The sequence below is a fragment of the Oratosquilla oratoria genome, chromosome 41 (assembly GCF_046742065.1).
Source record: "Oratosquilla oratoria isolate Oo_2021 chromosome 41, ASM4674206v1, whole genome shotgun sequence".
In the NCBI taxonomy this organism is placed as follows: Eukaryota; Metazoa; Arthropoda; class Malacostraca; order Stomatopoda; family Squillidae; genus Oratosquilla; species Oratosquilla oratoria.
In genome coordinates this window covers 34,386,497-34,407,099 of record NC_134817.1, presented here as the reverse complement: position 1 = coordinate 34,407,099, position 20,603 = coordinate 34,386,497, and the positions used below count along the sequence as shown (strand labels likewise).

At 45.1% G+C, this 20,603-nt stretch overlaps 1 protein-coding gene across 4 annotated transcripts in view; it reads left to right on the top strand.

The window, feature by feature from the left end:
• The window catches only part of LOC143021216 (hematopoietic prostaglandin D synthase-like), a 201,706-nt gene that overhangs the window by 170,311 nt on the left and 10,792 nt on the right, over window positions 1-20,603 (top strand). For all 4 annotated transcript variants that reach the window (XR_012965973.1, XR_012965974.1, XM_076178570.1 and 1 more), the window contains exon 2: window positions 1,185-1,327. Coding sequence is in view for 2 of the 4 variants with exons in the window: in XM_076178570.1 (XP_076034685.1) it covers window positions 1,192-1,327 (136 nt within the window). In the remaining 2 variants the exon portion in view is untranslated. The remainder of the gene's footprint in view (window positions 1-1,184; window positions 1,328-20,603) is intronic.

Genomic DNA, 20,603 nt, shown 5'->3' with positions numbered 1-20,603 from the left:
AACAGTGATGATTATTAACCTATCCTAACCTATCCTATCCTAACCTAACCTATCCTAACCTAACCTATTCTAACGTAACCTATCCTATCCTAACATATCCTAACCTATTCTAACCTAAAGTAACGTATCCTAACCTAACCTAACCTATCCTATCCTAACCTAACCTATTGTGACCTATCCTATCCTATCCTAACATATCCTAATCTATTCTAATATAATCCTATCCTAATATAACCTAACCTAACCTTATCTATCTTAGTATACCTAACCTAACCTATCCTATTCAAACCTAACCTAACCTAACCTAACCTAACCATTCCTAACCTATCCTATCCTAACCTAACCTATTCTAACCTATCCTATCCTATCCTAACATATCCTAATCTATTCTAACTTATCCTATCCTAATATAACCTAACCTAACCTTACCTATCTTAGTATACCTAACCTAACCTATCCTAACCTATATTAACCTAACCTATCCTATTTAAACCTAACCTAACCTAACCATTCCTAACCTGTTCTATCCTAATCTAACCTGACCTAACCTATCCTAACCTAATTTATACTAACCTAACCTATCCTAACCTAACCTAACCTAACCTAACCTAACCTTCCCAAATATTAGCTTGTAAAGAAGAACAATCCTCAGGTACTCTTGAGGTTGCACGTTTTTACAACCTAGAATCTGCCTCGATGAAATTAATATTAAATTTTCATAAATATTGCATTTTGCGTCGTCCCGAGATGGGGGTATCGATTTCCTCTGACGAATTTATTACCCGTTTATTACTTTGGTCCTGGGGCTCGTTACCCAAAACGAAGGAGGTTGTATTACCTGAATGTTGTGTTTGGGGTCATATTACTTATATTTATCATTATTGTTATGATTTTATTTTGTTTATTTATTCATTTCTTTATTTAGTCACTTCTATATTTTCTGTTATAGGACACCAGACTACTTATCATTATAATTTTATTTGTTATTAATTTATTTCGCTTATTTATTTACCTATTTATTTACATGTCTATTTTCTATTGGAAGCAACCAGACTGCTAAATAAAATCCTAATTCTGGTTACTTCTCTCTCTCTCTTTCCCCGACCTTCCCCGGACCTTCCCGGACACTCCCGGACCTTCCCCGGACCTTCCCCGGACCTTCCCCGGACCTTCCCCGGACGCAGGACCACGATGCCTGAGTACCGCCTGGTGTACTTCAACCTCCGGGGACGCGCCGAGCCCGTCCGGTGGGTTCTGGCAGCCGCCGGACAAGAGTACCGGGACATCCGTTACGACCGGCAGACTGAGTGGCCGAGCAAACGTTCAGGTACGTAATCGTCTTTCGTTTAAGTCTTGTTTACTTTAAGTCTCCTTCTCAGACTCGTTTTCCATGTCTTGACGACACTATTGACTTTTTTTTTTTCTTTCTTTAAGATATTCTGTTTGGATCATTCGCGTGCGTGCGTGTTTGATTATAGTAGTCTCAGTCTGACTTTTATTGTGTTCATTCATTCATTCGTCCACTCATTCGTTCATTATTTGTTTGTTATTTTGTTTGTTCGTGGTGGTTAGTGACGATACTTGTTTCCAAGTCCATTTTCGATTCCTTGAATCTAATACACTGCTCATATATGAATATACACACACGCACACACACACACACACACACACACACACACACACACACACACACACACACACACACACACACACAATATACTGTATATCACGTGGTTCTTTTGCAAGCGCCTGCATAAAGATGGAGCCTTTCTACTTAGCGAGGTTTGCGCGATTGGCATTCGGGCGTTTGTTGCAAGGCGTCGCTTATTTATACAGCCCGACAACGCGCAGCGGGCTGTGATGTTGGCGCCGCCGAGGTGTGTGGCGCCGGCGCCGGCGGCCAAATTTGTTTACCGCGCGGATTATTTAATGTCGTCTCGCGTTGGGGGGTCGTCGCCCGAACTAGCTCTTGCTCTCGTTTTTGCTCTTGCTCTCAGTTGCGTTTTCACTCTCACACTCGCTCTCTTTCTCTCACATTCACGTTTTCTCTCTCTCTCTCTCTCTCTCTCTCTCTCTCTCTCTCTCTCTCTCTCTCTCATTTTTTCTCTCACACTTGTTCTCATATTCTCTCCTCTCACTCTCTCTTTCTCTCTCTCTCTCTCTCTCTCTCTCTCTCTCTCTCTCTCTCTCTCTCTCTCTCTCTCGCTATCTCTATCTGTACCTCTCTCTTACTCGTATATGAGCTAACGCGCAGTTTATACCTATGTGTTTATGCCTGTTTTTTATATTTGTGTCTATATACTTTGTGAATTAGTGTGTCATTACAGATTTGTGGGAGCTCTTGTTTAAGTGTTTATGCGTTGGAATCTGTTTGCCTAGAGGCTTGGAGGGTGCAGGGGAGGAGGAGGTGGAGGAAGAGGAAGAAAAGGAGGAAGAGGAGTGGTTTCCTGTTAACTGGTTTGACATTGCTTCAGGTTCAAGTTGTTGCCTCCGGACTACCTTTACATAAGAATGAAGGAGACTACAAGAGACCATAAGGCCTACACTAGGCAGTTCCATGTACGGTACTTTTCCGCCACCAACATTACCACCACTACCACCACGGTAAATACCACCATCACTATCGCCGTCACCATCACTATCTACCACCAACACTACCACCACCACCACAACCACTTTGGCATACCACATTATACGGATGACGTTGTGGCCCACGGGTTTGAATGTGTATTATATCGATCGCGACCCCTTTTGGGGGCCCCATCGTGCTGTTATGGTTCTCTTGTGAAGCAAGGAACCAATTGAACATTTACATATTATATTCTGGTTGACGCTAGACGATTTTCTTCAATCTAGAGGAACTGCTGGACGTGGTTGCTTGTTTCTGGATCAGATTGGAATTAATAAAATCGCCTGACGGCAGCTAGAATTGAATATATTAATAAAATCTAGAAAAATATAGAAACTATGTCGTTAGTTTAAGAAGACATACTTTTTCTAAGTCCACAAAAAAAGAAAGAAAAAATCAATCACCTAAGGGTGCCGCCCCTCCTCTTCCTTCTCTCTCCTCTTTCCGTTCGTCTCCCCCCTCCCCCCTCTCCCATCTCTCCCCCCTCCCCATCTCCCCCCTCCCCTCCACTACCTTTTTCTCCTATTCCTTCTCCTCCTTCTCGTCTTCTCACCTTTTTCTCACTCCCCTCCTCTCCACTCCTCTCCCACCCTCTCCCCTACTTTCTCTCACTCTCGTATTCTCACTCCCTTCCTCTCCTCCTCTCCCCTCCCCCTGCTCTCCCCTCCATGCTCTCCCCTCCCCTCCTCTCACCTCCCCTCCTCTTCCCTCCTCTCCACTTACCCCCTCCTCTCACCTCCCCTCCTCCTCCCTCCCCTACTCTCCTTCTCTTTCCCTCCTCTTCCCTCCTCTTCCTTCCCTCCCCTCCTCTTCCCTCACCTCCTCTCCTCTCTCCTCCCCTCCCTTGATCTCCTTTCCCCTCCCCTCCTTTCCCCTCCCCTCCCCTTCCCTCCCCTTCCCTCCCCTCCCTTCCCCTCACTTCCTACTGACGCTAATTTCATTTCATTGTTTACCGAGTTGGGCCTAAACTTCAGATGTAGAAGTACTTGTAGAACGGGGCCGGAATCCTAGTTTAGCGAATCCTAGAGAAGGAATCTTTACACGTGACTCACCCCTAGAGCAGGGAATCTAGAGATGTAATCTGACCGTAACTCACTCCTAGAAACGGGGCTCACTTCTAGAGAGGTACTCCTAGAAAGGGACTCCAAGAGCTTGGCCCCTAGAGCCAGACTCCTAGATGGGGCTCCTCTAGCGAAACTCCCAGAGCGGGTCTTGTAGAACGAAACTCATTCCTAGAGACTCCTAGAGGGGGAATCACTCCTAGAGCAGGATTTCTAGATCCTGGCTTAGACATACACGGTGCCAGGGCGCCCTTCTTTATTTTATTTATTAATTTATTTATAATTCATTATTTTTTGTTTTCCTTCCCACCTTCCCTCACTCCCTCCTTCCCTCATTCTCTCCTTCCTTCTTCCACATTCCCTCCTCTCTCCCCCTCTCCCTCCTTTTATTCCCCTCCCTTCCTCCTCTCCCACTTTTCCCTTTCTCTCGTCCACACTCCTTCTCTCAATCCCTTTCTTTTTCTCTCTCTCCTTTCCTGCCTCACTCCCTCCCACACTCCCTCTCTTTCTGCTTCCAGCTCACACTCCCCCTCTGCCTCCCTCCTACACTCCCTCCCTCTCTCCCTGCCTCTCTTCCACACTCCCTCCCTGCGTCCTACACTGCCTTCCTCCCACACTACCTCTCTCCCACACTACCTCCCCCCTACCCCTACCCCTCCCACCCCCTGCCCCTGCCCCTGCCCCTGCCCCCTCCTCCACGGCCGTGTCCCGTGGAGCGGAGGAGAACTTCCTGATTTCGGAATCAATAACGTCACATCCGACAGTTAGTGAGCGGTAGATGTTCGTGCGTGTGTGTACGTGTGTGTCTATGTATGTATATGTGCGTATGTATATCCCCGTGTTCGTTCGTGCGTGTGAGCGTCTATGTACGTATGTATATATTTGTATGCATATGTTTCGCGTGCGAGTATGTGTATGCAAGTGTATATGTACGTAAATGTATGTGTATGCCTATACATGTGTGTGTGTATATACGTGTATGCGAGCGCCTATGTATGTTTATGTATGCGTGTGTGTGCTTGTGTACGTGTGTCTGTGTATATTCGTTTGTGTTTGCCTCTGTGCGTACGTGTGAGAGCGTGTATATACGTAAATGTATGTGTGCGTATGTGTATGCCTGCGTAAGTGCGTGTTTACGCATTCGCGCCTTCGACTAAGCACACAGCTGTATAACTCAATGAAGATCTCACAAAGAATAATTTTTTGATGGCGCTGACTGTGAGCCTGGGCAACATTTATCTGTGGCCTTTAGTCTGTCACACACGGCGACTTTCTGTATCTCGGGACACCGAGCTACGTCGGGGAGGAGTCCCAGCACACGCCTATCTCGGGACAAAACCCCGAGGTACGCATGGGCCCCCAGGTAAACGAGTGTGTTCCTCTTTGTCGTAGGGAAACGATGGGGGTAGGAAATACTTAATCAGATTTCATCTTTAGTAAAACCTAAAAAAAAAAAAATAATTGAGTGATAATTAACTGATGGTGAAAATGCTAATTATAGAAAAACATTATTTCTGTGTTCTTGCATTTTGTTAATTAGGTATTTAGAAACTGTGTCGATAGATGTTTTGACCAAACGAAAAGAAAACGGGTGGATGAAATCGTCCCTTCGCCGCGCCGATCGTCTTGGAAACTGACGGCAGGAGGAGAACGCCCTTCCTCGGGGTGGGGGTGGGGGGTGGGGGGTGTCCTTCAGGAGGTCTACAGACCCCGAAGGAGGTGCCAATTTCCCGAATGGAACCACGAACCAATTACTAGTTAGCAAACTTAGAGCGGATGTTTAACGATAAAAAGCACTCTTGAAGTGCTCTTCAGAAGACGGGAGAACAGCAATTCATAAGTAATGCGTGAATGAGAAAACAGGTTGTTTACCATTGCGAGTATCTCCAGCGTTCTGCTATCCATTCATTGTAAACAAAGGCGTATTTCTCGACTTAGTACGGAACATTCAAATACGTCCAAGCTACCTAAGGTACATAACACATCATAGTTACCTAATGCGTGTATATGTAATGTACATGTATGTATTTCACGAGAAATCCCAAATGTATATCAGATTCAATAGTCATTTATTTGTTGTAGATCTTCATCAGCGGTGAATAAAGTAATCCAAAACAATATAACTCGGATGAATAAAATCGTCTTGTTGAATAAATGTCCCTAAATATGGTAAAGGATAATAGAGGGGGTAATAGAGATATTAAAGAATCGTGTATCGGTACCGAGAATGATATGAAGACTTCTGACGAAGGTTGGAGTTTAGACGAAGGTTTGGCTACCCCGATATTGTCAAGGACGAGTTGCTCCTCACCCACGCCCTCACCCTTGGGTGGTTGGTAGTGGTGACGTCATAGCGAAGAATAATGATAATAATAATAAAAATCGGAAAATGTTGAGAGACACAAGGAACCCGCCCAGTGTTTAGTCAAGATCTGAGTGCCCGAGTCGGCCGCTTCTCTTCGTTTCGTTCTTTCCTGTCAGAGTTCGTTCAGGTGGACTGGCCGTAAACTGTTCGTTCAGGTACGTCCGTCGAGGCGGCTGGAGGAAGAGGAAGAGGAGGAGAAAGAAGAGGAGGAGGAGGAGGAAGAAGAGAAGGAAAAAGAGGAAGAAGAAGTAGAGGAAGAAGAAGAGGAAGAAGAAGAATAGGAAGAAGAAGAAAAAGAAGAGGAGAAAAAGGAAGAAGAGGAGGAAAAAGAAGAAGAAGAAGAGGAGGAGGAGGAGGAAGAAGAAGAAGAGTAGGAAAATGAAGAAAAGGGAGAAGAGGAGGAGGAGGAGGAAGAAAAAGAAGAGGAGGAGGAGGAGGAAGAAAAAGAAGAGGAGGACGAGGAAAAGGAAGAAGAAGAGGAGGAGGAGGAAGAAGAAGGGGAGGATAACTGCATGGGAGCAACACTGAGGCTGGCGAAGACGGGAAAAGAGAGAACGGAGAACGGAAGGAAGGAAGGAAGGAAGGAAGTGGGGAAGGGAAGATAGCTAAAGGAAGGTTAGGGGGATATGAGGAAGATAAAGGATATCGGAAGAGGGGAGGTCAGGGAATGAAAAAGGAGAGGGGAGATTCTGGAAGGGGAAAAGAGAGAATGTCAAGGAAATGGAGTGGATAAGGGAAAGGAAAGTAGAAAGAGGGGAAACGAGAGGAAGAACACACACATACACACACACACACACACACACACACACACACACACACACACACACACACACACACACACACACACACACACACACATAGTTGGCATAGTTGGTAGAGCGCTGAACTGGGAAGCAGAAATGCTCCCAGCACCCAGTTCGAATCCTGCCCAGGGCCGAAATTATTTCGGTATCGCTGTGCCTCGGGTCGTTACTCTGACTCTCGTGGGCGGGGAGTTGGGGGTGTGTGTGTGCAAGGTCATAGCATTACCCATAGATCGGACCTACGAGCTCTGAGCTCTCTTCCAGGAGGGAAATAGCTGTCGATCATGAGTCCAACACGTGATCCAAAGACCAAGTGAATACACACGTGTATGTGTGTGTGTCTGCTGTTATAGCACACTGCGGAGTTTCTGAATCAACCGGAAACCTCTGGATAGAAACGCTGGTCTCCTAGATTCCACAACATTAACAACGAAAACCCGCTTCAGTAGGCACCTGCGCGTTTAATAAAATCGGCCGAAGCTTTCCACAGTGAAGCTTGCAGCTGCCCCCGGACACCTGTTTCTCTCTCTCTTTCTCTCTCTCTCTCTCTTCCTCTCTTCCATTCACTTCCATTCTCTTCCTCTCTCTCCATTTCTCTCCCTTTCTATCCCTTTCTCTCTCTCTCTCTCTCTCTCTCTCTCTCTCTCTCTCTCTCTCTTTCTCTCCCTCTCTCTTTCTCTCTCTCCCTCTCTCCTTCTCTCCCTCCCCCCGGGGGTGTAGAAATTCCGGGTGTTCAGACCCGGAAGTCGGGCTCAGGAAGCTTGTGTCCGGGTCCAGTAGGTCCTAGAATACAATTGACCTTGCCTCCGGCACCCGGGCGTTATTTGGCCGCCGCCGGGAACCACAAAAGCAATCTGGCCTCGGGTCATCTGTGTTCTGTTATTGGGTCATACGAGGCTGCAGCTCCAGTTTGAGCCTTGGAACTCAATAAAATCGCCATGGCAGTGACCAAAATAGAATAATTAGTTGGCCCTGGACTCGAACCGGGGCCTTGCTTGACGCTATTTGGGATGACATACGCCGTTACTGGCGGTTCTCTTCAGGAATTCAAATCTTGTTCCATGGGGAATAAATTGGCGCCACCGTCGTTACAGGGAAGGGGCTTGTCTATGGCTGGCGCCAGACGATTTTATTTAATTTATTCATCTGCGGATCATGGTTGATGGGTACTAAAGTCTGTCCCTATTTTTTATATTATGTATTTATTGATTTATCTTTTTTTATATGATCTACTTATTCTATTTGCTTCTATTTAGCTTTGGAAATGTATGTAAAGAGCTCAATTTCTGTTGTAAAGGAAGTTGACTAAGTCAAAGTAGACACCCTCATGAAAAGACCCACCTCTCCCTCCAATTACAGCACACACATACACACACACACGCACACACACACACACACACACACACACACACACACACACACACACACACACAGACACACACACAGACACACACAGACACACACACAGACACACACACAGACACACACACACACACACACACACACACACACACACACACACACACACACACACACACACACACACACACACACACACACACACACACGCAGACACACACACGTGTCACGGGCATCTAAGCAATATATTGCATCCTTCCCCCTCCCCTCTCCTCCCCCCTCCCCCTCTCCTCCCCCCTCCCCCTCTCCTCCCCCTCGCCCTCCCCCTCCATCTCCCCCGTTTTTAGTCCTACTATTGACCAGCTGGTCTCGTGCTGGTTTGGGCCTTCACCTTCATGGTGCCGCCGAGCTCATCAGTTCATCGTATGTGGGAGTCGGGGTGGGTGAAAAGTGGATCATCTTAACGTGGACTTACACGCGGGTGGTGGAGGTGGAGAGAGAGAGTGGAGGGGATCTAGGATTAGAGTGGAGAGAGAGAGAGAGAGAGAGAGAGAGAGAGAGAGAGAGAGAGAGAGAGAGAGAGAGAGAGAGAGAGAGAGAGCGCAGGGGTGAGGGGATTTTAGGTCAGAGTGGAGAGAGAGAGGGACAGAGAGAGAGAGAGAGAGAGGGTGAAATTCAAACTCAAGATTGAGTTGGGGCGGGAGAGAGAGAGAGAAGAGAGAGGGGGGAGGATTCAAAATCGAGAGTGCGTTAGGGGAGAGAAAGAGAGAAGAGAAAGAGAGAAGAGAAGAGAGTAGATACACATCTTCGGAGTTTCTTATTTCTGAATGAACCAAACACACCCCTGCACGGGCAGACTCAACCAATGTAAGGCCAGGGTAGTAGGGGGGGAGGTGGAAAATTGAGGACGTGTTCACGGTTAACGCAGAGAAAAATAAACCGGTTTAGTGGCAGACAGGTTAACTAAGTATCCTTAGTTACTGGAAGGGTGGAGAAAGTTAGGCTTAACCCTGTTCCAGGTGGAAGGATGGTACAACCAAATAGATCACAGATGTCTTTGTATGGTTTTGGAAATGATTTGTTATTATTTTGCTTATTTATTTATTTATTTTTGCTATTTGTTTATATAAACATTTGTAAGTTAGTGTTCTTGGTTCTATTTATTGTTTTTTTATCAAATTTTTATTTCGTGTTTATTTTTTGTTTATGTATTGTTTATTTTGACGTGAGGTGTCTCCCTGCGTGTCAACTCGTTGCCTCAACTTCAATTTACGTTTAATCTGAAACTAACGATCACACGAGATTAGAACAATTAGGAGTGTGAGAAGAGGAGGTGGAGGAGGAAGAGGAGGAGTGGGAGAGGAGGAGGAGAAGGTATTGGTTGTGGAAAAAATCAAACTAGCAGAGTTGGGCGCGTTATCGCCGGACAAGTAGTGCGTTACCGAAAAAAAAATCTATATTCATGTATACATACACGCATTGTTTATACATATGTATACATATGTATATAATACGCATTGACAGAAATGCACCCCCAGATTTTATGGTAACTCACTAACTGTCCAGCGGTAACGCACTAAGTGACTAACTGCCCAGCTCTGCAAACTAGGTCTATGTAATCTTGTTTTCTTATGTTAAGCGTCAGACGGTTTTATTAGCATCCTTGGGTCGGACCCCCCTGTCTAAGACGGACGGGTCGCGGTCCATTCAGAGACTTTTCAGATCGGGGTCCGCTCGTATCTACTCGTCTGGAGTTCGCCATAATCAAATGAGTGAAGTTTGTCATGTGAAAGACGACCCAAGGTTTCAACCGCGTTTTTTTTTTATTCATATATATTAACTTATTCATTTTTATACATCAATGAATTGATTGATTTATTTATATGTATTTTATACATGTATTCATCTATTCATTCATTTATATTTATTCATGTATTTATTCATTCATATATTTATTGATTTATTTATATTAATTAATTTATCTATTCATTCATCTATGATTATAATTATTTATTCATTAGTTTATTTATTGATTTATTTGTTGATTGATTGATTGATTTATCTATTTATTTGTTTAGTATTGTTACTTCCCATTGAGTTTAATCGTAGAGCAAACGGTTCCCTGCTGCTTTGCCCGGCCAGCCATTGTATCCCTCCAATTCGAAGGAAGACCTCCATAAACCCGAATGGAGGACATCTCGTGGAGTGCGACCGCTGTAAGGACATGTACCGGGTATGGAGTGGCATGTGGAGGGATGGAGTGAGGAGGGAGAGGAGTGTGGGCGATGTGTGGAGGTGTAGGATCGATACCTTGGGGGGGAGGGGGAGGGGGAGGGGGGAGTGGAGGGGGTAAGGGGGAGTGGAGAACTCCTTCGAGGGTGAACTTGCAGGCCAGAGAGGCTCTCTCTCTCTCTCTCTCTCTCTCTCTCTCTCTCTCTCTCTCTCTCTCTCTCTCTCTCTCTCTCTCTCTCTCTCTCTCTCTCTCTCTCTCTCTCTCTCTCTCTCTCTCTCTCTCTCTGTCCTCTGTCTCTCTCTCTCTCTGTCTCTCTCTCTCTCTCTCTCTCTCTCTCTGTCTCAATCATTCTCTCTCTCTCTCTCTCTCTCTCTCTCTCTGTCTTTCTTTCGCTCTCCAATATGTGAAAGGAAAACTCTTTCTGAAGATATGTTATTTATTTATTGTTTATTCATCTATTTATTTATTCATTGATCTACGTATTTATTTATTTATTTATTTATTTATTTATTTATTATTTATTGATTTATTTATTTGACCTACGGCGCTTTCGGTCCCAGGTGCCAGTGAGAGTTGCTTGCATTGGCTGCCCTAGCACGTAAGACAAAGGTTGTGCTGATGGTGGTGGAGGTTATACAGCCAGAAGCGTCCTGGCTTAATCTCCTTCAGCCTTGTTTTAACCGTTCACCCTGATCTGGATTAAGTCGATGTTTGCCTAACCCGTGGAATCTGAGTAGAATTAAGATGATTATCGTTATCATTGTTATTATTATTATTATTATTATTATTATTATTATTATTATTAAGTATTTTATTTTATTTTATTACAAGTTGGTAAAGATACATTTCGTTTAATTTATTTATTTATTTATTTTTTGAATAACGTGATAATAACATAGTAATGTGTTGTAATTGCTTGTTGGCACTACGAAGGATCCTGAAATTGGGCTGTTAAGTTGGGAATCGCATCTATTATGCGATCCAAAGGGACAGTATCACCTCATGACTGTACATCCAACTGGTACTTACCTTACTGACCTTAAAAAAAAAAGTGTGAAAATAATTGTCTTTTGGAGTCGATATGACGTCATCTCGCCCTCTTTCAGACGTTTCTTATCCTTTGAAGTCGTGTTGTTTTTCGCTGTTCTTCCTTTTTGCTTCCATTCCTCCTCCTCCTCCTCCTCCTCCTCTTCCTCCTCCTCCTCGTGTCGCTCCTCTTCCTCCTCCTTCTCCTATTCCTCCTCTTCCTCATCCTCTCCTGACTCCCATTCTTCCCTCACCCTCTCACTTGCATAGTAATCAAGGTATCATCAATAGAGCCGGATAACCCTGGAGAGAGAGTGAAAGAGAGGGAAGAGAGAGAGAGAGAGAGAGAGTCGCTCTTTCGGTACAAGACGATTCACTTTGGCTCAATGATGAGCTCGAGAAGCTGTTGAATGATTGGATGACGATAGGTTCCTCTTCCTCCTCCTCTTCCTCCTCCTCTTCCTCCTCCTTCTCCTCCTCTTCCTCCTCCTCCTCTTCCTCTTCCTCCTCATTATTAGGGACTCAGGTGGATTTGATTACGAGTGTCTAATTCTTCTGTTTAGCTCAGAGAGAGAGAGAGAGAGAGAGAGAGAGAGAGAGAGAGAGAGAGAGAGAGAGCTGCAAATGAGTGGTATGAGAGTACAGTTTCAGCTTGCATGTGTGCGTACATTGTGTGTGTGTGTGTGTGTGTGTGTGTGTGTGTGTGTGTGTGTGTGTGTATAAAGGTGACGCAACTCAGTCAGATTTCTTACTAAGGCCGGGTCCCACCTTGAATACAAAGGACACAATTGTACTGAAAAAATAATGCGAGAATGTTTACCACTCCAGGATCGAGGCGTACAAGAACGCACCTACCGGGGACCGTTCCCTGCCACCCTTGAGCAATCTGAATCCCGACGGCGGCCTTGATATGCTTTGATCTATCAGACGAATTTTGTTGATTTATTTTGATTTATTCTATTTAGTTTAATTTATTTGTTGTATTTACCGGAGTTCATCAGATATTGTGGCACACTTTATATATGTTGCGATGACAGCACTAGACGAGTTTATTGGCTGCTTGAGGAACAGGCGACCCCTGTGCTGAACAGGGTCTGAAATGATGGAGACCCATCTCGAGCTTTCAGAAAAAAAAAAAAAATATATATATATATATATATATATATATCATAATAATAATAGTAATAATAATATAATGATAATTGCAAGATGAACGTGAGAGAGAATCCTCTCTCCTCCATATCCTACCCTGTCACCCATTTTCAAGCTCATCAACACCCTCTCCTCTGTTTGGAGGTGCAGCCCCAAGGGGCTGGCATTCGGTCTCCGGATCAAGTTTTTTCTCCTTTTCACACAAGGAGAGATTCCAACCGGCGACTGCTCCCATCTATAGGCCGGTGACGTAAGAGAGGTTTATGGGAGGACTTAAGGACCGTTGCCGGACGCTATAGGGCTGTGGCTTTCTACTTAGTAAAAATTGTGACAGCAGATATTATTTGTTATTTTGGTTATTATTATTATTATTATTGTTATTATTATTATTATTATTAGCCATCATTATATGTTATTGTAATTATTATTATCATTATTATTGTTATTATTATTGTTATTATTATTATTATTATTATTGTTGTTGTTGTTGTTGTTGTCACCATTAGTCATTATTATATATTTCTGTCATCATCATTAATAATAATAATAATAATTATATTATTATTATTGCTATTATCATTATAGTTATTATTAGTATTACTAATATTAAACTTATGATTATTATTATTATCGACTGATGTTTGTGTCACATCTGTACAGAGCGCTGTGATAATGAAAGGATTAAAGCTTATTATTACATGACTACAACCCCTCCCCCACCCCCACCCCCCGCCCGCCCCGATTCCATTATGTGCATTGATCTCGGGAATTTGCTCCCAAATTAGGGATTCCTTCTAGCCCTAGAAATCCCTTTGAGGGAGCCAGGGAGGGAGAGAGGGAAAGAGGGAGGTGGTATGGTGATTATGATGAAGCTTACAGCTTCGACAAAGACGAATGTATTATTTGGAAATGATAATAAGGATTCTCTGTGTTGTTGGTTACTTCTGCGTTGGTGCAGAATGTTTCGGTCAGCAAGCCCGTGGCCACGGTGGCGAACTTTGGTGATTTTAGTCTGATTCAGGGGAAACCATAATTAAGGGATTTCTTCTTCGTCTATTACCACCCCTTTCACCTCCACTCCTCCTCCTCCTCTTCCTCCTCTCCTCTTCCTCCTCCTCCTCCTCCTCTTCCTCCTCTCCTCCTCCTCCTCCTCCTTCTCCTCCTCCTTACCTCTGTTCCCTTTCCTCTCTTCTTCTGTCTCTTCATTCCTCCCCTCCTCCTCCTCCCTCTTCCTCCTCCTCTCTCCTTATACCTTACCATTTCCCCGTCCCACTTCCACCACCCTCTCCACCTCCCCCTCCACCTCCCCCTCCACCTTCATTTTGTTCTCCCTCCACCTTTCCCCTTCCCTCCTCACTCTCTTTCATTTTCCTCCCCCTCCCCCTCCACCCTCCCCTCCCTCCACCCTCCCTCTCCCTCTTTCCCTCCTTCCCTCCTCACTCTTTTCCTTTTCTTTTCTCCCCTCCCCCCTCCCCCCTCCAACCTCCCTCTCCCCAAACTCCATCTAACGCGAGTTTTCCCCTCCATATAATGATGGTCCTTGAAAACAAGGCGGCCTTTGATTTGCCTTAATTAAGCCTAAAATGAAGACTAAAAGGGTCTCCGGCACACACAGACACACACACACACACACACACACACACACACACACACACACACACACACACACACACACACACACACACAGAGAGAGAGAGAGAGAGAGAGAGAGAGAGAGAGACGGCTTACTGGTATAGTGGTACCGTGCTCGATCTTATTATGAGTCCCCACCCAGGGCTGAAAAGCTTCATGACACGACAAACCGGCACCCTAGCTCTGGTGGGCAAGGAGCTGGGTGTGTGTGTTTGTGTGTGTGTGAAAGGTCACAGTGTTACCCATGGATCGGGCCATGTATGAGCTCTGAGCTCTCATCCGGGAATGATAGCTGTTGATCACGAATCCAATACGTGATTCAAGATCGTGGAGACCGTGGTGAATCACACACACACACACACACACACACACACACACACACACACACACACACACACACACACACACACACACACACACACACACACACACGACTCGGTGGCGCGGTTGATAGAGTACTGGACTGCCAGTACGGAGGTGCGGCAGTACTTGGTTCGAATCCTGCCCAGGGCCGAAATTATTTCGGTATCGCTGCGCTTCGGGTCGTTACTCCGACTCTCATGGGCGGGGAGTTGTGTGTGTGTGTGTGTGTGTGTGTGTGTGTGTGTAAGGTCATAGCATTACCCATAGGTTGGTCATACGAGCTCAGAGCTCTCTTCCGAGAGGGAAATAGCTATCGATCACGAGTCCAACACGTGATCCAAAGACCAAGGTGAATAAACACACATCATAAGTCATGGCAGGTACCTGCGGGACTCGAACCTGGATCAACAACCGGATTATGATGACTTCTTGTAAACAGAAGCACAAAGTCCTGATGCACTGCGTCGCATAATACGTTTAAATGAATATGATGGTTCTGTGTCTGTTTTGTGTCACGGTAGATTACACACGCGCGCGTGCACACACACACACACACACACACACACACACACACACACACACACACAGAGACGCACATACACGCCCACACACTCACAGATATAGGGTAGTGGGTCAGGGATTGGAGATGATTAAAGAAAATGGAGAAAAGTGGGAGGTGAGCCAGCTGTTGTTTGCGGACGACACTGCGCTTGTGACAGGGTCAGAGGAGGGATTGAGGAAGCTGGTGGCAGAGTTTGGGAGAGTATGTGATAGAAGAAAGCTAAAGATAAATGTGGGTAAAAGTAAGGTGATGAGATGTACAAGGGGTGAAAGTGGCAGTAGACTGGAAGTGAACATTAAGGGAGAGCGACTGGAGGAAGTGGATAGTTTTAGATACTTGGGTGCAAGTGTAGCAGGAAAAGGTGGAGTGAAGGTGGAGGTAGAATGTAGATTGAGAGAAGCGAGTAAATGCCTTGATGGTTTAAAGAGTGTAATGAGGAATAGACATTTGGGAATGGATGCGAAGAGGAGACTGTATGAAGGAGTGATTGTGCCAACAGCACTGTATGGGGCAGAAACGTGGAACATAAAAGAAGAAGAGAGAAGGAGTTTGAATGTGTTTGAGATGAGGTGTCTGAGAAGTATGGTGGGGGTTACTAGGCTGGATAGAGTGAGAAATGAGGAGGTGAGGAGGAGAACAGGGGTGAAAAAGGATTTGGGAGATAGGGTTGATGAAAGAATATTAGGATGGTTTGGACACATGGAAAGAATGAGTGAAGAAAGACTAGTAAAAGAGGTATGGAAGGCAGATGTGGAAGGAGTGAACATGAGGGGACGTCCTAGGATGAGGTGGATGGATGGGGTGAAGGGGGCTTTGGGGAAGAGGGGAATGTCTGTTGAGGAAGGAAGGGAGAGGACGGAAGACAGAGGTGAGTGGAGAATGGTTGTATATGGATGATGTTGTTATTGCATGAGGAGGAATGGGGGGTGGGGTAGTATGTGTGAGTAAATTTTGACGCAGCCCGAAGGGATTTCTCCCCGTCCTCGCCTTATATGCAAAGGGGGACGGAGAGGGGGGGTCGCCGATTAAATGAAGCGGCCTTGCTATGGATGTACTGTGTCTTGCGACACTGCTTCTGACCCAGGGCGGTGGGCAGGGTGCAGGGATGACCCGTCATCCAGGAGGTGCTCAGATGAGAGGGAGGGTGGGAGGGGTGTGGAGTGTATTTAGGGATGAAATGGGTGGGAGTGTTTTTATGCCTTTCCCTTTGTGGCTACCTCCCTTGGAAGGGGGAAAAAGCCTTGGTATATGTATGTATGTATATATATATATTGCTATAGTTGGGCAGCAGATCCTCTTTTAGGCAAATGTCATTAAAATTTGCAGCAGCTTCTGCGTTCACGAGTTTTTTGCTGACATTCTCGACTTTTCTTATGCTGGAGCGCTGTGTCGTGCTAAGTTCTCTAATGACCTGGCCAAATAGCATTGGAGGTATAGGTAAAGGCATGGGAATTATCTTCTTAATATATATATATATATATATATATATATATATATATATATATATATATATATATATATATATAGATAGATATATGTGTGTGTGTGTGTAGTAACATTACCTGTGACTCACAAATGCACATATACCTCATGAAAAATGAAATATTGAAAAACCAAACCTTTTATTCTATTATGACATTTCCACTGTACAGAGTAGTGTGTACAGATTGAGACAAGTATATACAGTGTGTGTGTATATATATATATGTATATATATATATATACATATATATATATATATATATATATATATATACACACATATGTAAAGAGAAGGACGAGGGAAGGAAATCTCTTAGTTTGACTTTAATACACAGGATTTGTTTTGGTTGTAGGCACTCTTGGCAACCTGAGATGGTCCCGTTCAAACCCGAAGGCCTCTCAGATCCCCTGTGCCCCCCTCCCCCTCCCCCACTCCCACTCCCACTCCCACTCCCACTCCCAGTGGACTCCGTATTTTGCCCAAGAAAAATCAATTTGAAGTCTTTCTTCGATCAATACCAACTTTATCACAGGAAGAAGGAAGGTGGAGGAGTAGAGGAAGACAGGTGGAAGGAAGTAGGTGGAGTAGGGGAAGACAGGTGGAAGTAAGGTGAAGGAGGAGGAGTAGGGGAAGACAGATGGAAGGAAGGAGGTGGAGGAGGGGAAGACAGGTGGAAGGAAGGAAGGAAGAAGGTGGAGTAGGAGGAGTAGGGGAAGACCGGGAGGGAGGTGGAGGAGTAAGAGTAGAGGAAGACAGGTGGAAAGAAAGAAGGAGTAGGGGAAGACAGGTGGAGCGAAAGAGGAGGAGGAGGAGTAGGGGAAGACAGGTGAAGCGAAGGAGGAGGAGGAGGAGTAGGGGAAGACAGGTGGAAGGAAGGAAGGAAGGAGGTGGAGTAAGAGGAGTAGGGGAAGACCGGGAGGGAGGTGGAGGAGTAAGAGTAGAGGAAGACAGGTGGAAAGAAGGAAGGAGTAGGGGAAGACAGGTGGAGCGAAGGAGGAGTAGGAGGAGTAGGGGAAGACAGGTGGAAAGAAGGAAGGAAGAGGAAGACGAGGAATTTGGGAAGACAGGTGGAGGGAAAAGGAAGAGGAGGAGGAGGAAGAAGAAGAAAATGAAACCAGTCAGAAGGAGGAGAAGGAAGAGACAGTTATAGGAAGGAGGAGGAGGAGGAAGAGGAAGAGGAAGAGAAACAAAGTGGTAATGGAGGCGATGATATATGGAAGTGGAGGAAAAAAAGAGGAGGAGGAGGAAGAAGAAGAATAGAAGAAAGAGGAAGAGGAGGAGGAAAGGAAACAGAAAGTGGTAATGGAAGTGATGGTAAATGGGAGTGGAGGAAAAAGAGAAGAGGGTGAGGAAGAAGAGAAGAGGAGGAGGAGGAAGAGGAAGAAGAGGAGAAAGAGGAAGAGAAGGAGGAAAGGAAACAGAAAGTGGTAATGGAAGTGATGGTATATGGAAGTGGAGGAAAAAGAAAAGAGGAGGAGGAGGAGGAAGAGAAGAAGAGGAGGAGGAAGAGAAGAAGAGGAGGTGGGGGTGAAGCCTGGTGAGAGTGAGAAAACTAGACAAAGGGTCAATAACCCCGGGCGGACATTTTCCCATCACACAAGAATTGAATTCTTTCCTGACGTCACCTCCCCCCCCCCTCCGACAAAAGGAACCATTGCACAGCCCTGAGACAACAACCTCACCTAAGCTTCTTTGACGTCCTGTCAAAAGCCATCGTGGCATGTGGAATGTATGGACAAGTCTAAGCAAGATGCTGTAATGACTATAATTTATTTTATATCATTTGTCTATTTGTTTTGTTATCATTTGATTCACATTTATTATTATATGTCAGTTTATTATTATTTGCTATTTAGTTGTTTGTTTATTATTTAACTATACATGCATTTATTTTTTTTATTTATTGGTCTATATATTTTTATTTATTTATTCGTTTATTTATCATTATTTTTTTTTTCGCATCCGTCCTAGTTATAGACCAAAAGGTCTCCTGTCGGCATGTTCCGCCTTTGTAATCCTTTGTAAGTCCAAAACCAAAATATCATGTGAAAAAAATCCCGAATTAGCCTAAAGCAGACTGAATGTCCTCTTAGTCATGAAGGCTAGAAAAATATAGAAAAAAATATAGAAACTAGAGCTATCCGTAACATGGTAACTCAACCGACTTACCAACTTAATCTTCCCCTTAACCCGTATCAGTATTGGGGATTAGAGGAGGGTTAGATTAAATTATAGATTAGAATTTGTGGGACGAAGCTTCACCTGAAGGCCACGAGATGGCGATTTGACCCACAAAGTGACGTCACGAATGAATGACGTCACCACCGTGTCTTGGGAAGCTGTGATTGGCTGCCTCTGGACCAATAGAAATATAACTATACCCAGCGGAATTCAATTTAATTCTCATATTCTCCACACTCCCTCCCTCCCTCCCTCCCTCACCCTCCTTACTCTCTTCTCTCCTCCTTCCTCTTTCTCTCTCACGTATTCTCTCTCTATCCTCTTCCTTCCTTCCTACCTACCTCTCCTTCTCTCCTCCTCTCTCTTCCTGGCTCTTTTTCTTCTTCACTCTTTCCTTCTCTCTTCTCCCTTTGTCACCGCTCCGTTTCTCCCACTCGCTCTCTTCCTCCCTCCTCCTCCTCCTTATCTCCACCTTCCTCCTCTCCTTCCTCCTCTTTCTCTTTGCAAGGAGAAGAGCAAAGGGATCGCATACACGTGATCTCCAAAGAATATTTGAAATCGGTGGAAAGAATTCAAGAAACAAAGTCGCTTCAGTAATATTCTTCCCTGCCCCCCCCCTCTCTCTCTCTCTCTCTCTCTCTCTCTCTCTCTCTCTCTCTCTCTCTCTCTCTCTCTCTCTCTCTCTCTCTCTCTCTCTCTCTCTCTCTCTCTCTCTCTCTCTCTCTCTCTCTCTCTCTCTCTCTCTTCGCCTCTCACTCTCTTCTTCTCCCTCTTCTCCTCTCTCTCCCTCTCCCACTCTCCCTCACCTCCTTCCTTAACCCGTCGCACTTCCCTTTCCACCCCTATCCCCCCTGTTCCCCCCCTATTCCCCCCCTATTTCCCCTACCCTCCCCCAACACGCGCCTGATTTTTCAGTCCCTTATTTTCGTCGACAGTCTTTTAGGCTCGAGCGGCTCGAGTCTTGTAAAACACATTTCCTTCTTGTCTTCCCCCATTTCGAGAGACGCACCTTCGGCAGCGGCTCTTCGTGTGTCAGGTCACGGCAGGTCATAGCAGGTCAGGTCGTGCGACCTGGCCCTCCGCGAAGGCGATTTCGTTCTTTGGTGTGATCGTATGTTGACCTGAAGGAATACCATCCTTTTCCTCATCATCCTCTTCCTCCTCCTCCGGCTCCTCCTCCTCCCCTTCCTCATCTTCCTCCTCCGGCTCCTCTTCCGACTCCTTTCCCTCCTCCTCCGGCTCCTTTCCCTCCTCCTCCTCCTCCTCCTCGGCAGTACAATGTTGTCTCGTCCCTTTCTCCTGCTGAAGAAAATCCCGGGGACGCCGCCGCCGCAGAAGAAGAAGAAGCCGGTCGATAATTGGATAAGCCTTTGGGGGTTTCTCCTTCTCAGGAATTGGATGTTTGCGAGCTTCCTGACAGAGTCACAGGATGAGCAGAAAGAGAATATATGTATATATATATATATATATATATATATATATATATATATATATATATATATATATATATATATATATATATATTATTTATTTTGAAGAACGTGTTACAGGACCTTGAACATTCTCGAAGAACATTGGCCATGAGAACCTGAAGACCCCAGATTTTTTTTTCTTTATTTTTCAACCTGAAGAAAGCGTTGGAGCTAATTTGCATTCACTCCATGGATGTCCCCTTTCGAGACATCAGGAGCACCTCTTCGACTTCGTGAGGTCCACAACCCCACTTCGGTGCCGTGAAGGTCCACGGATCTCGT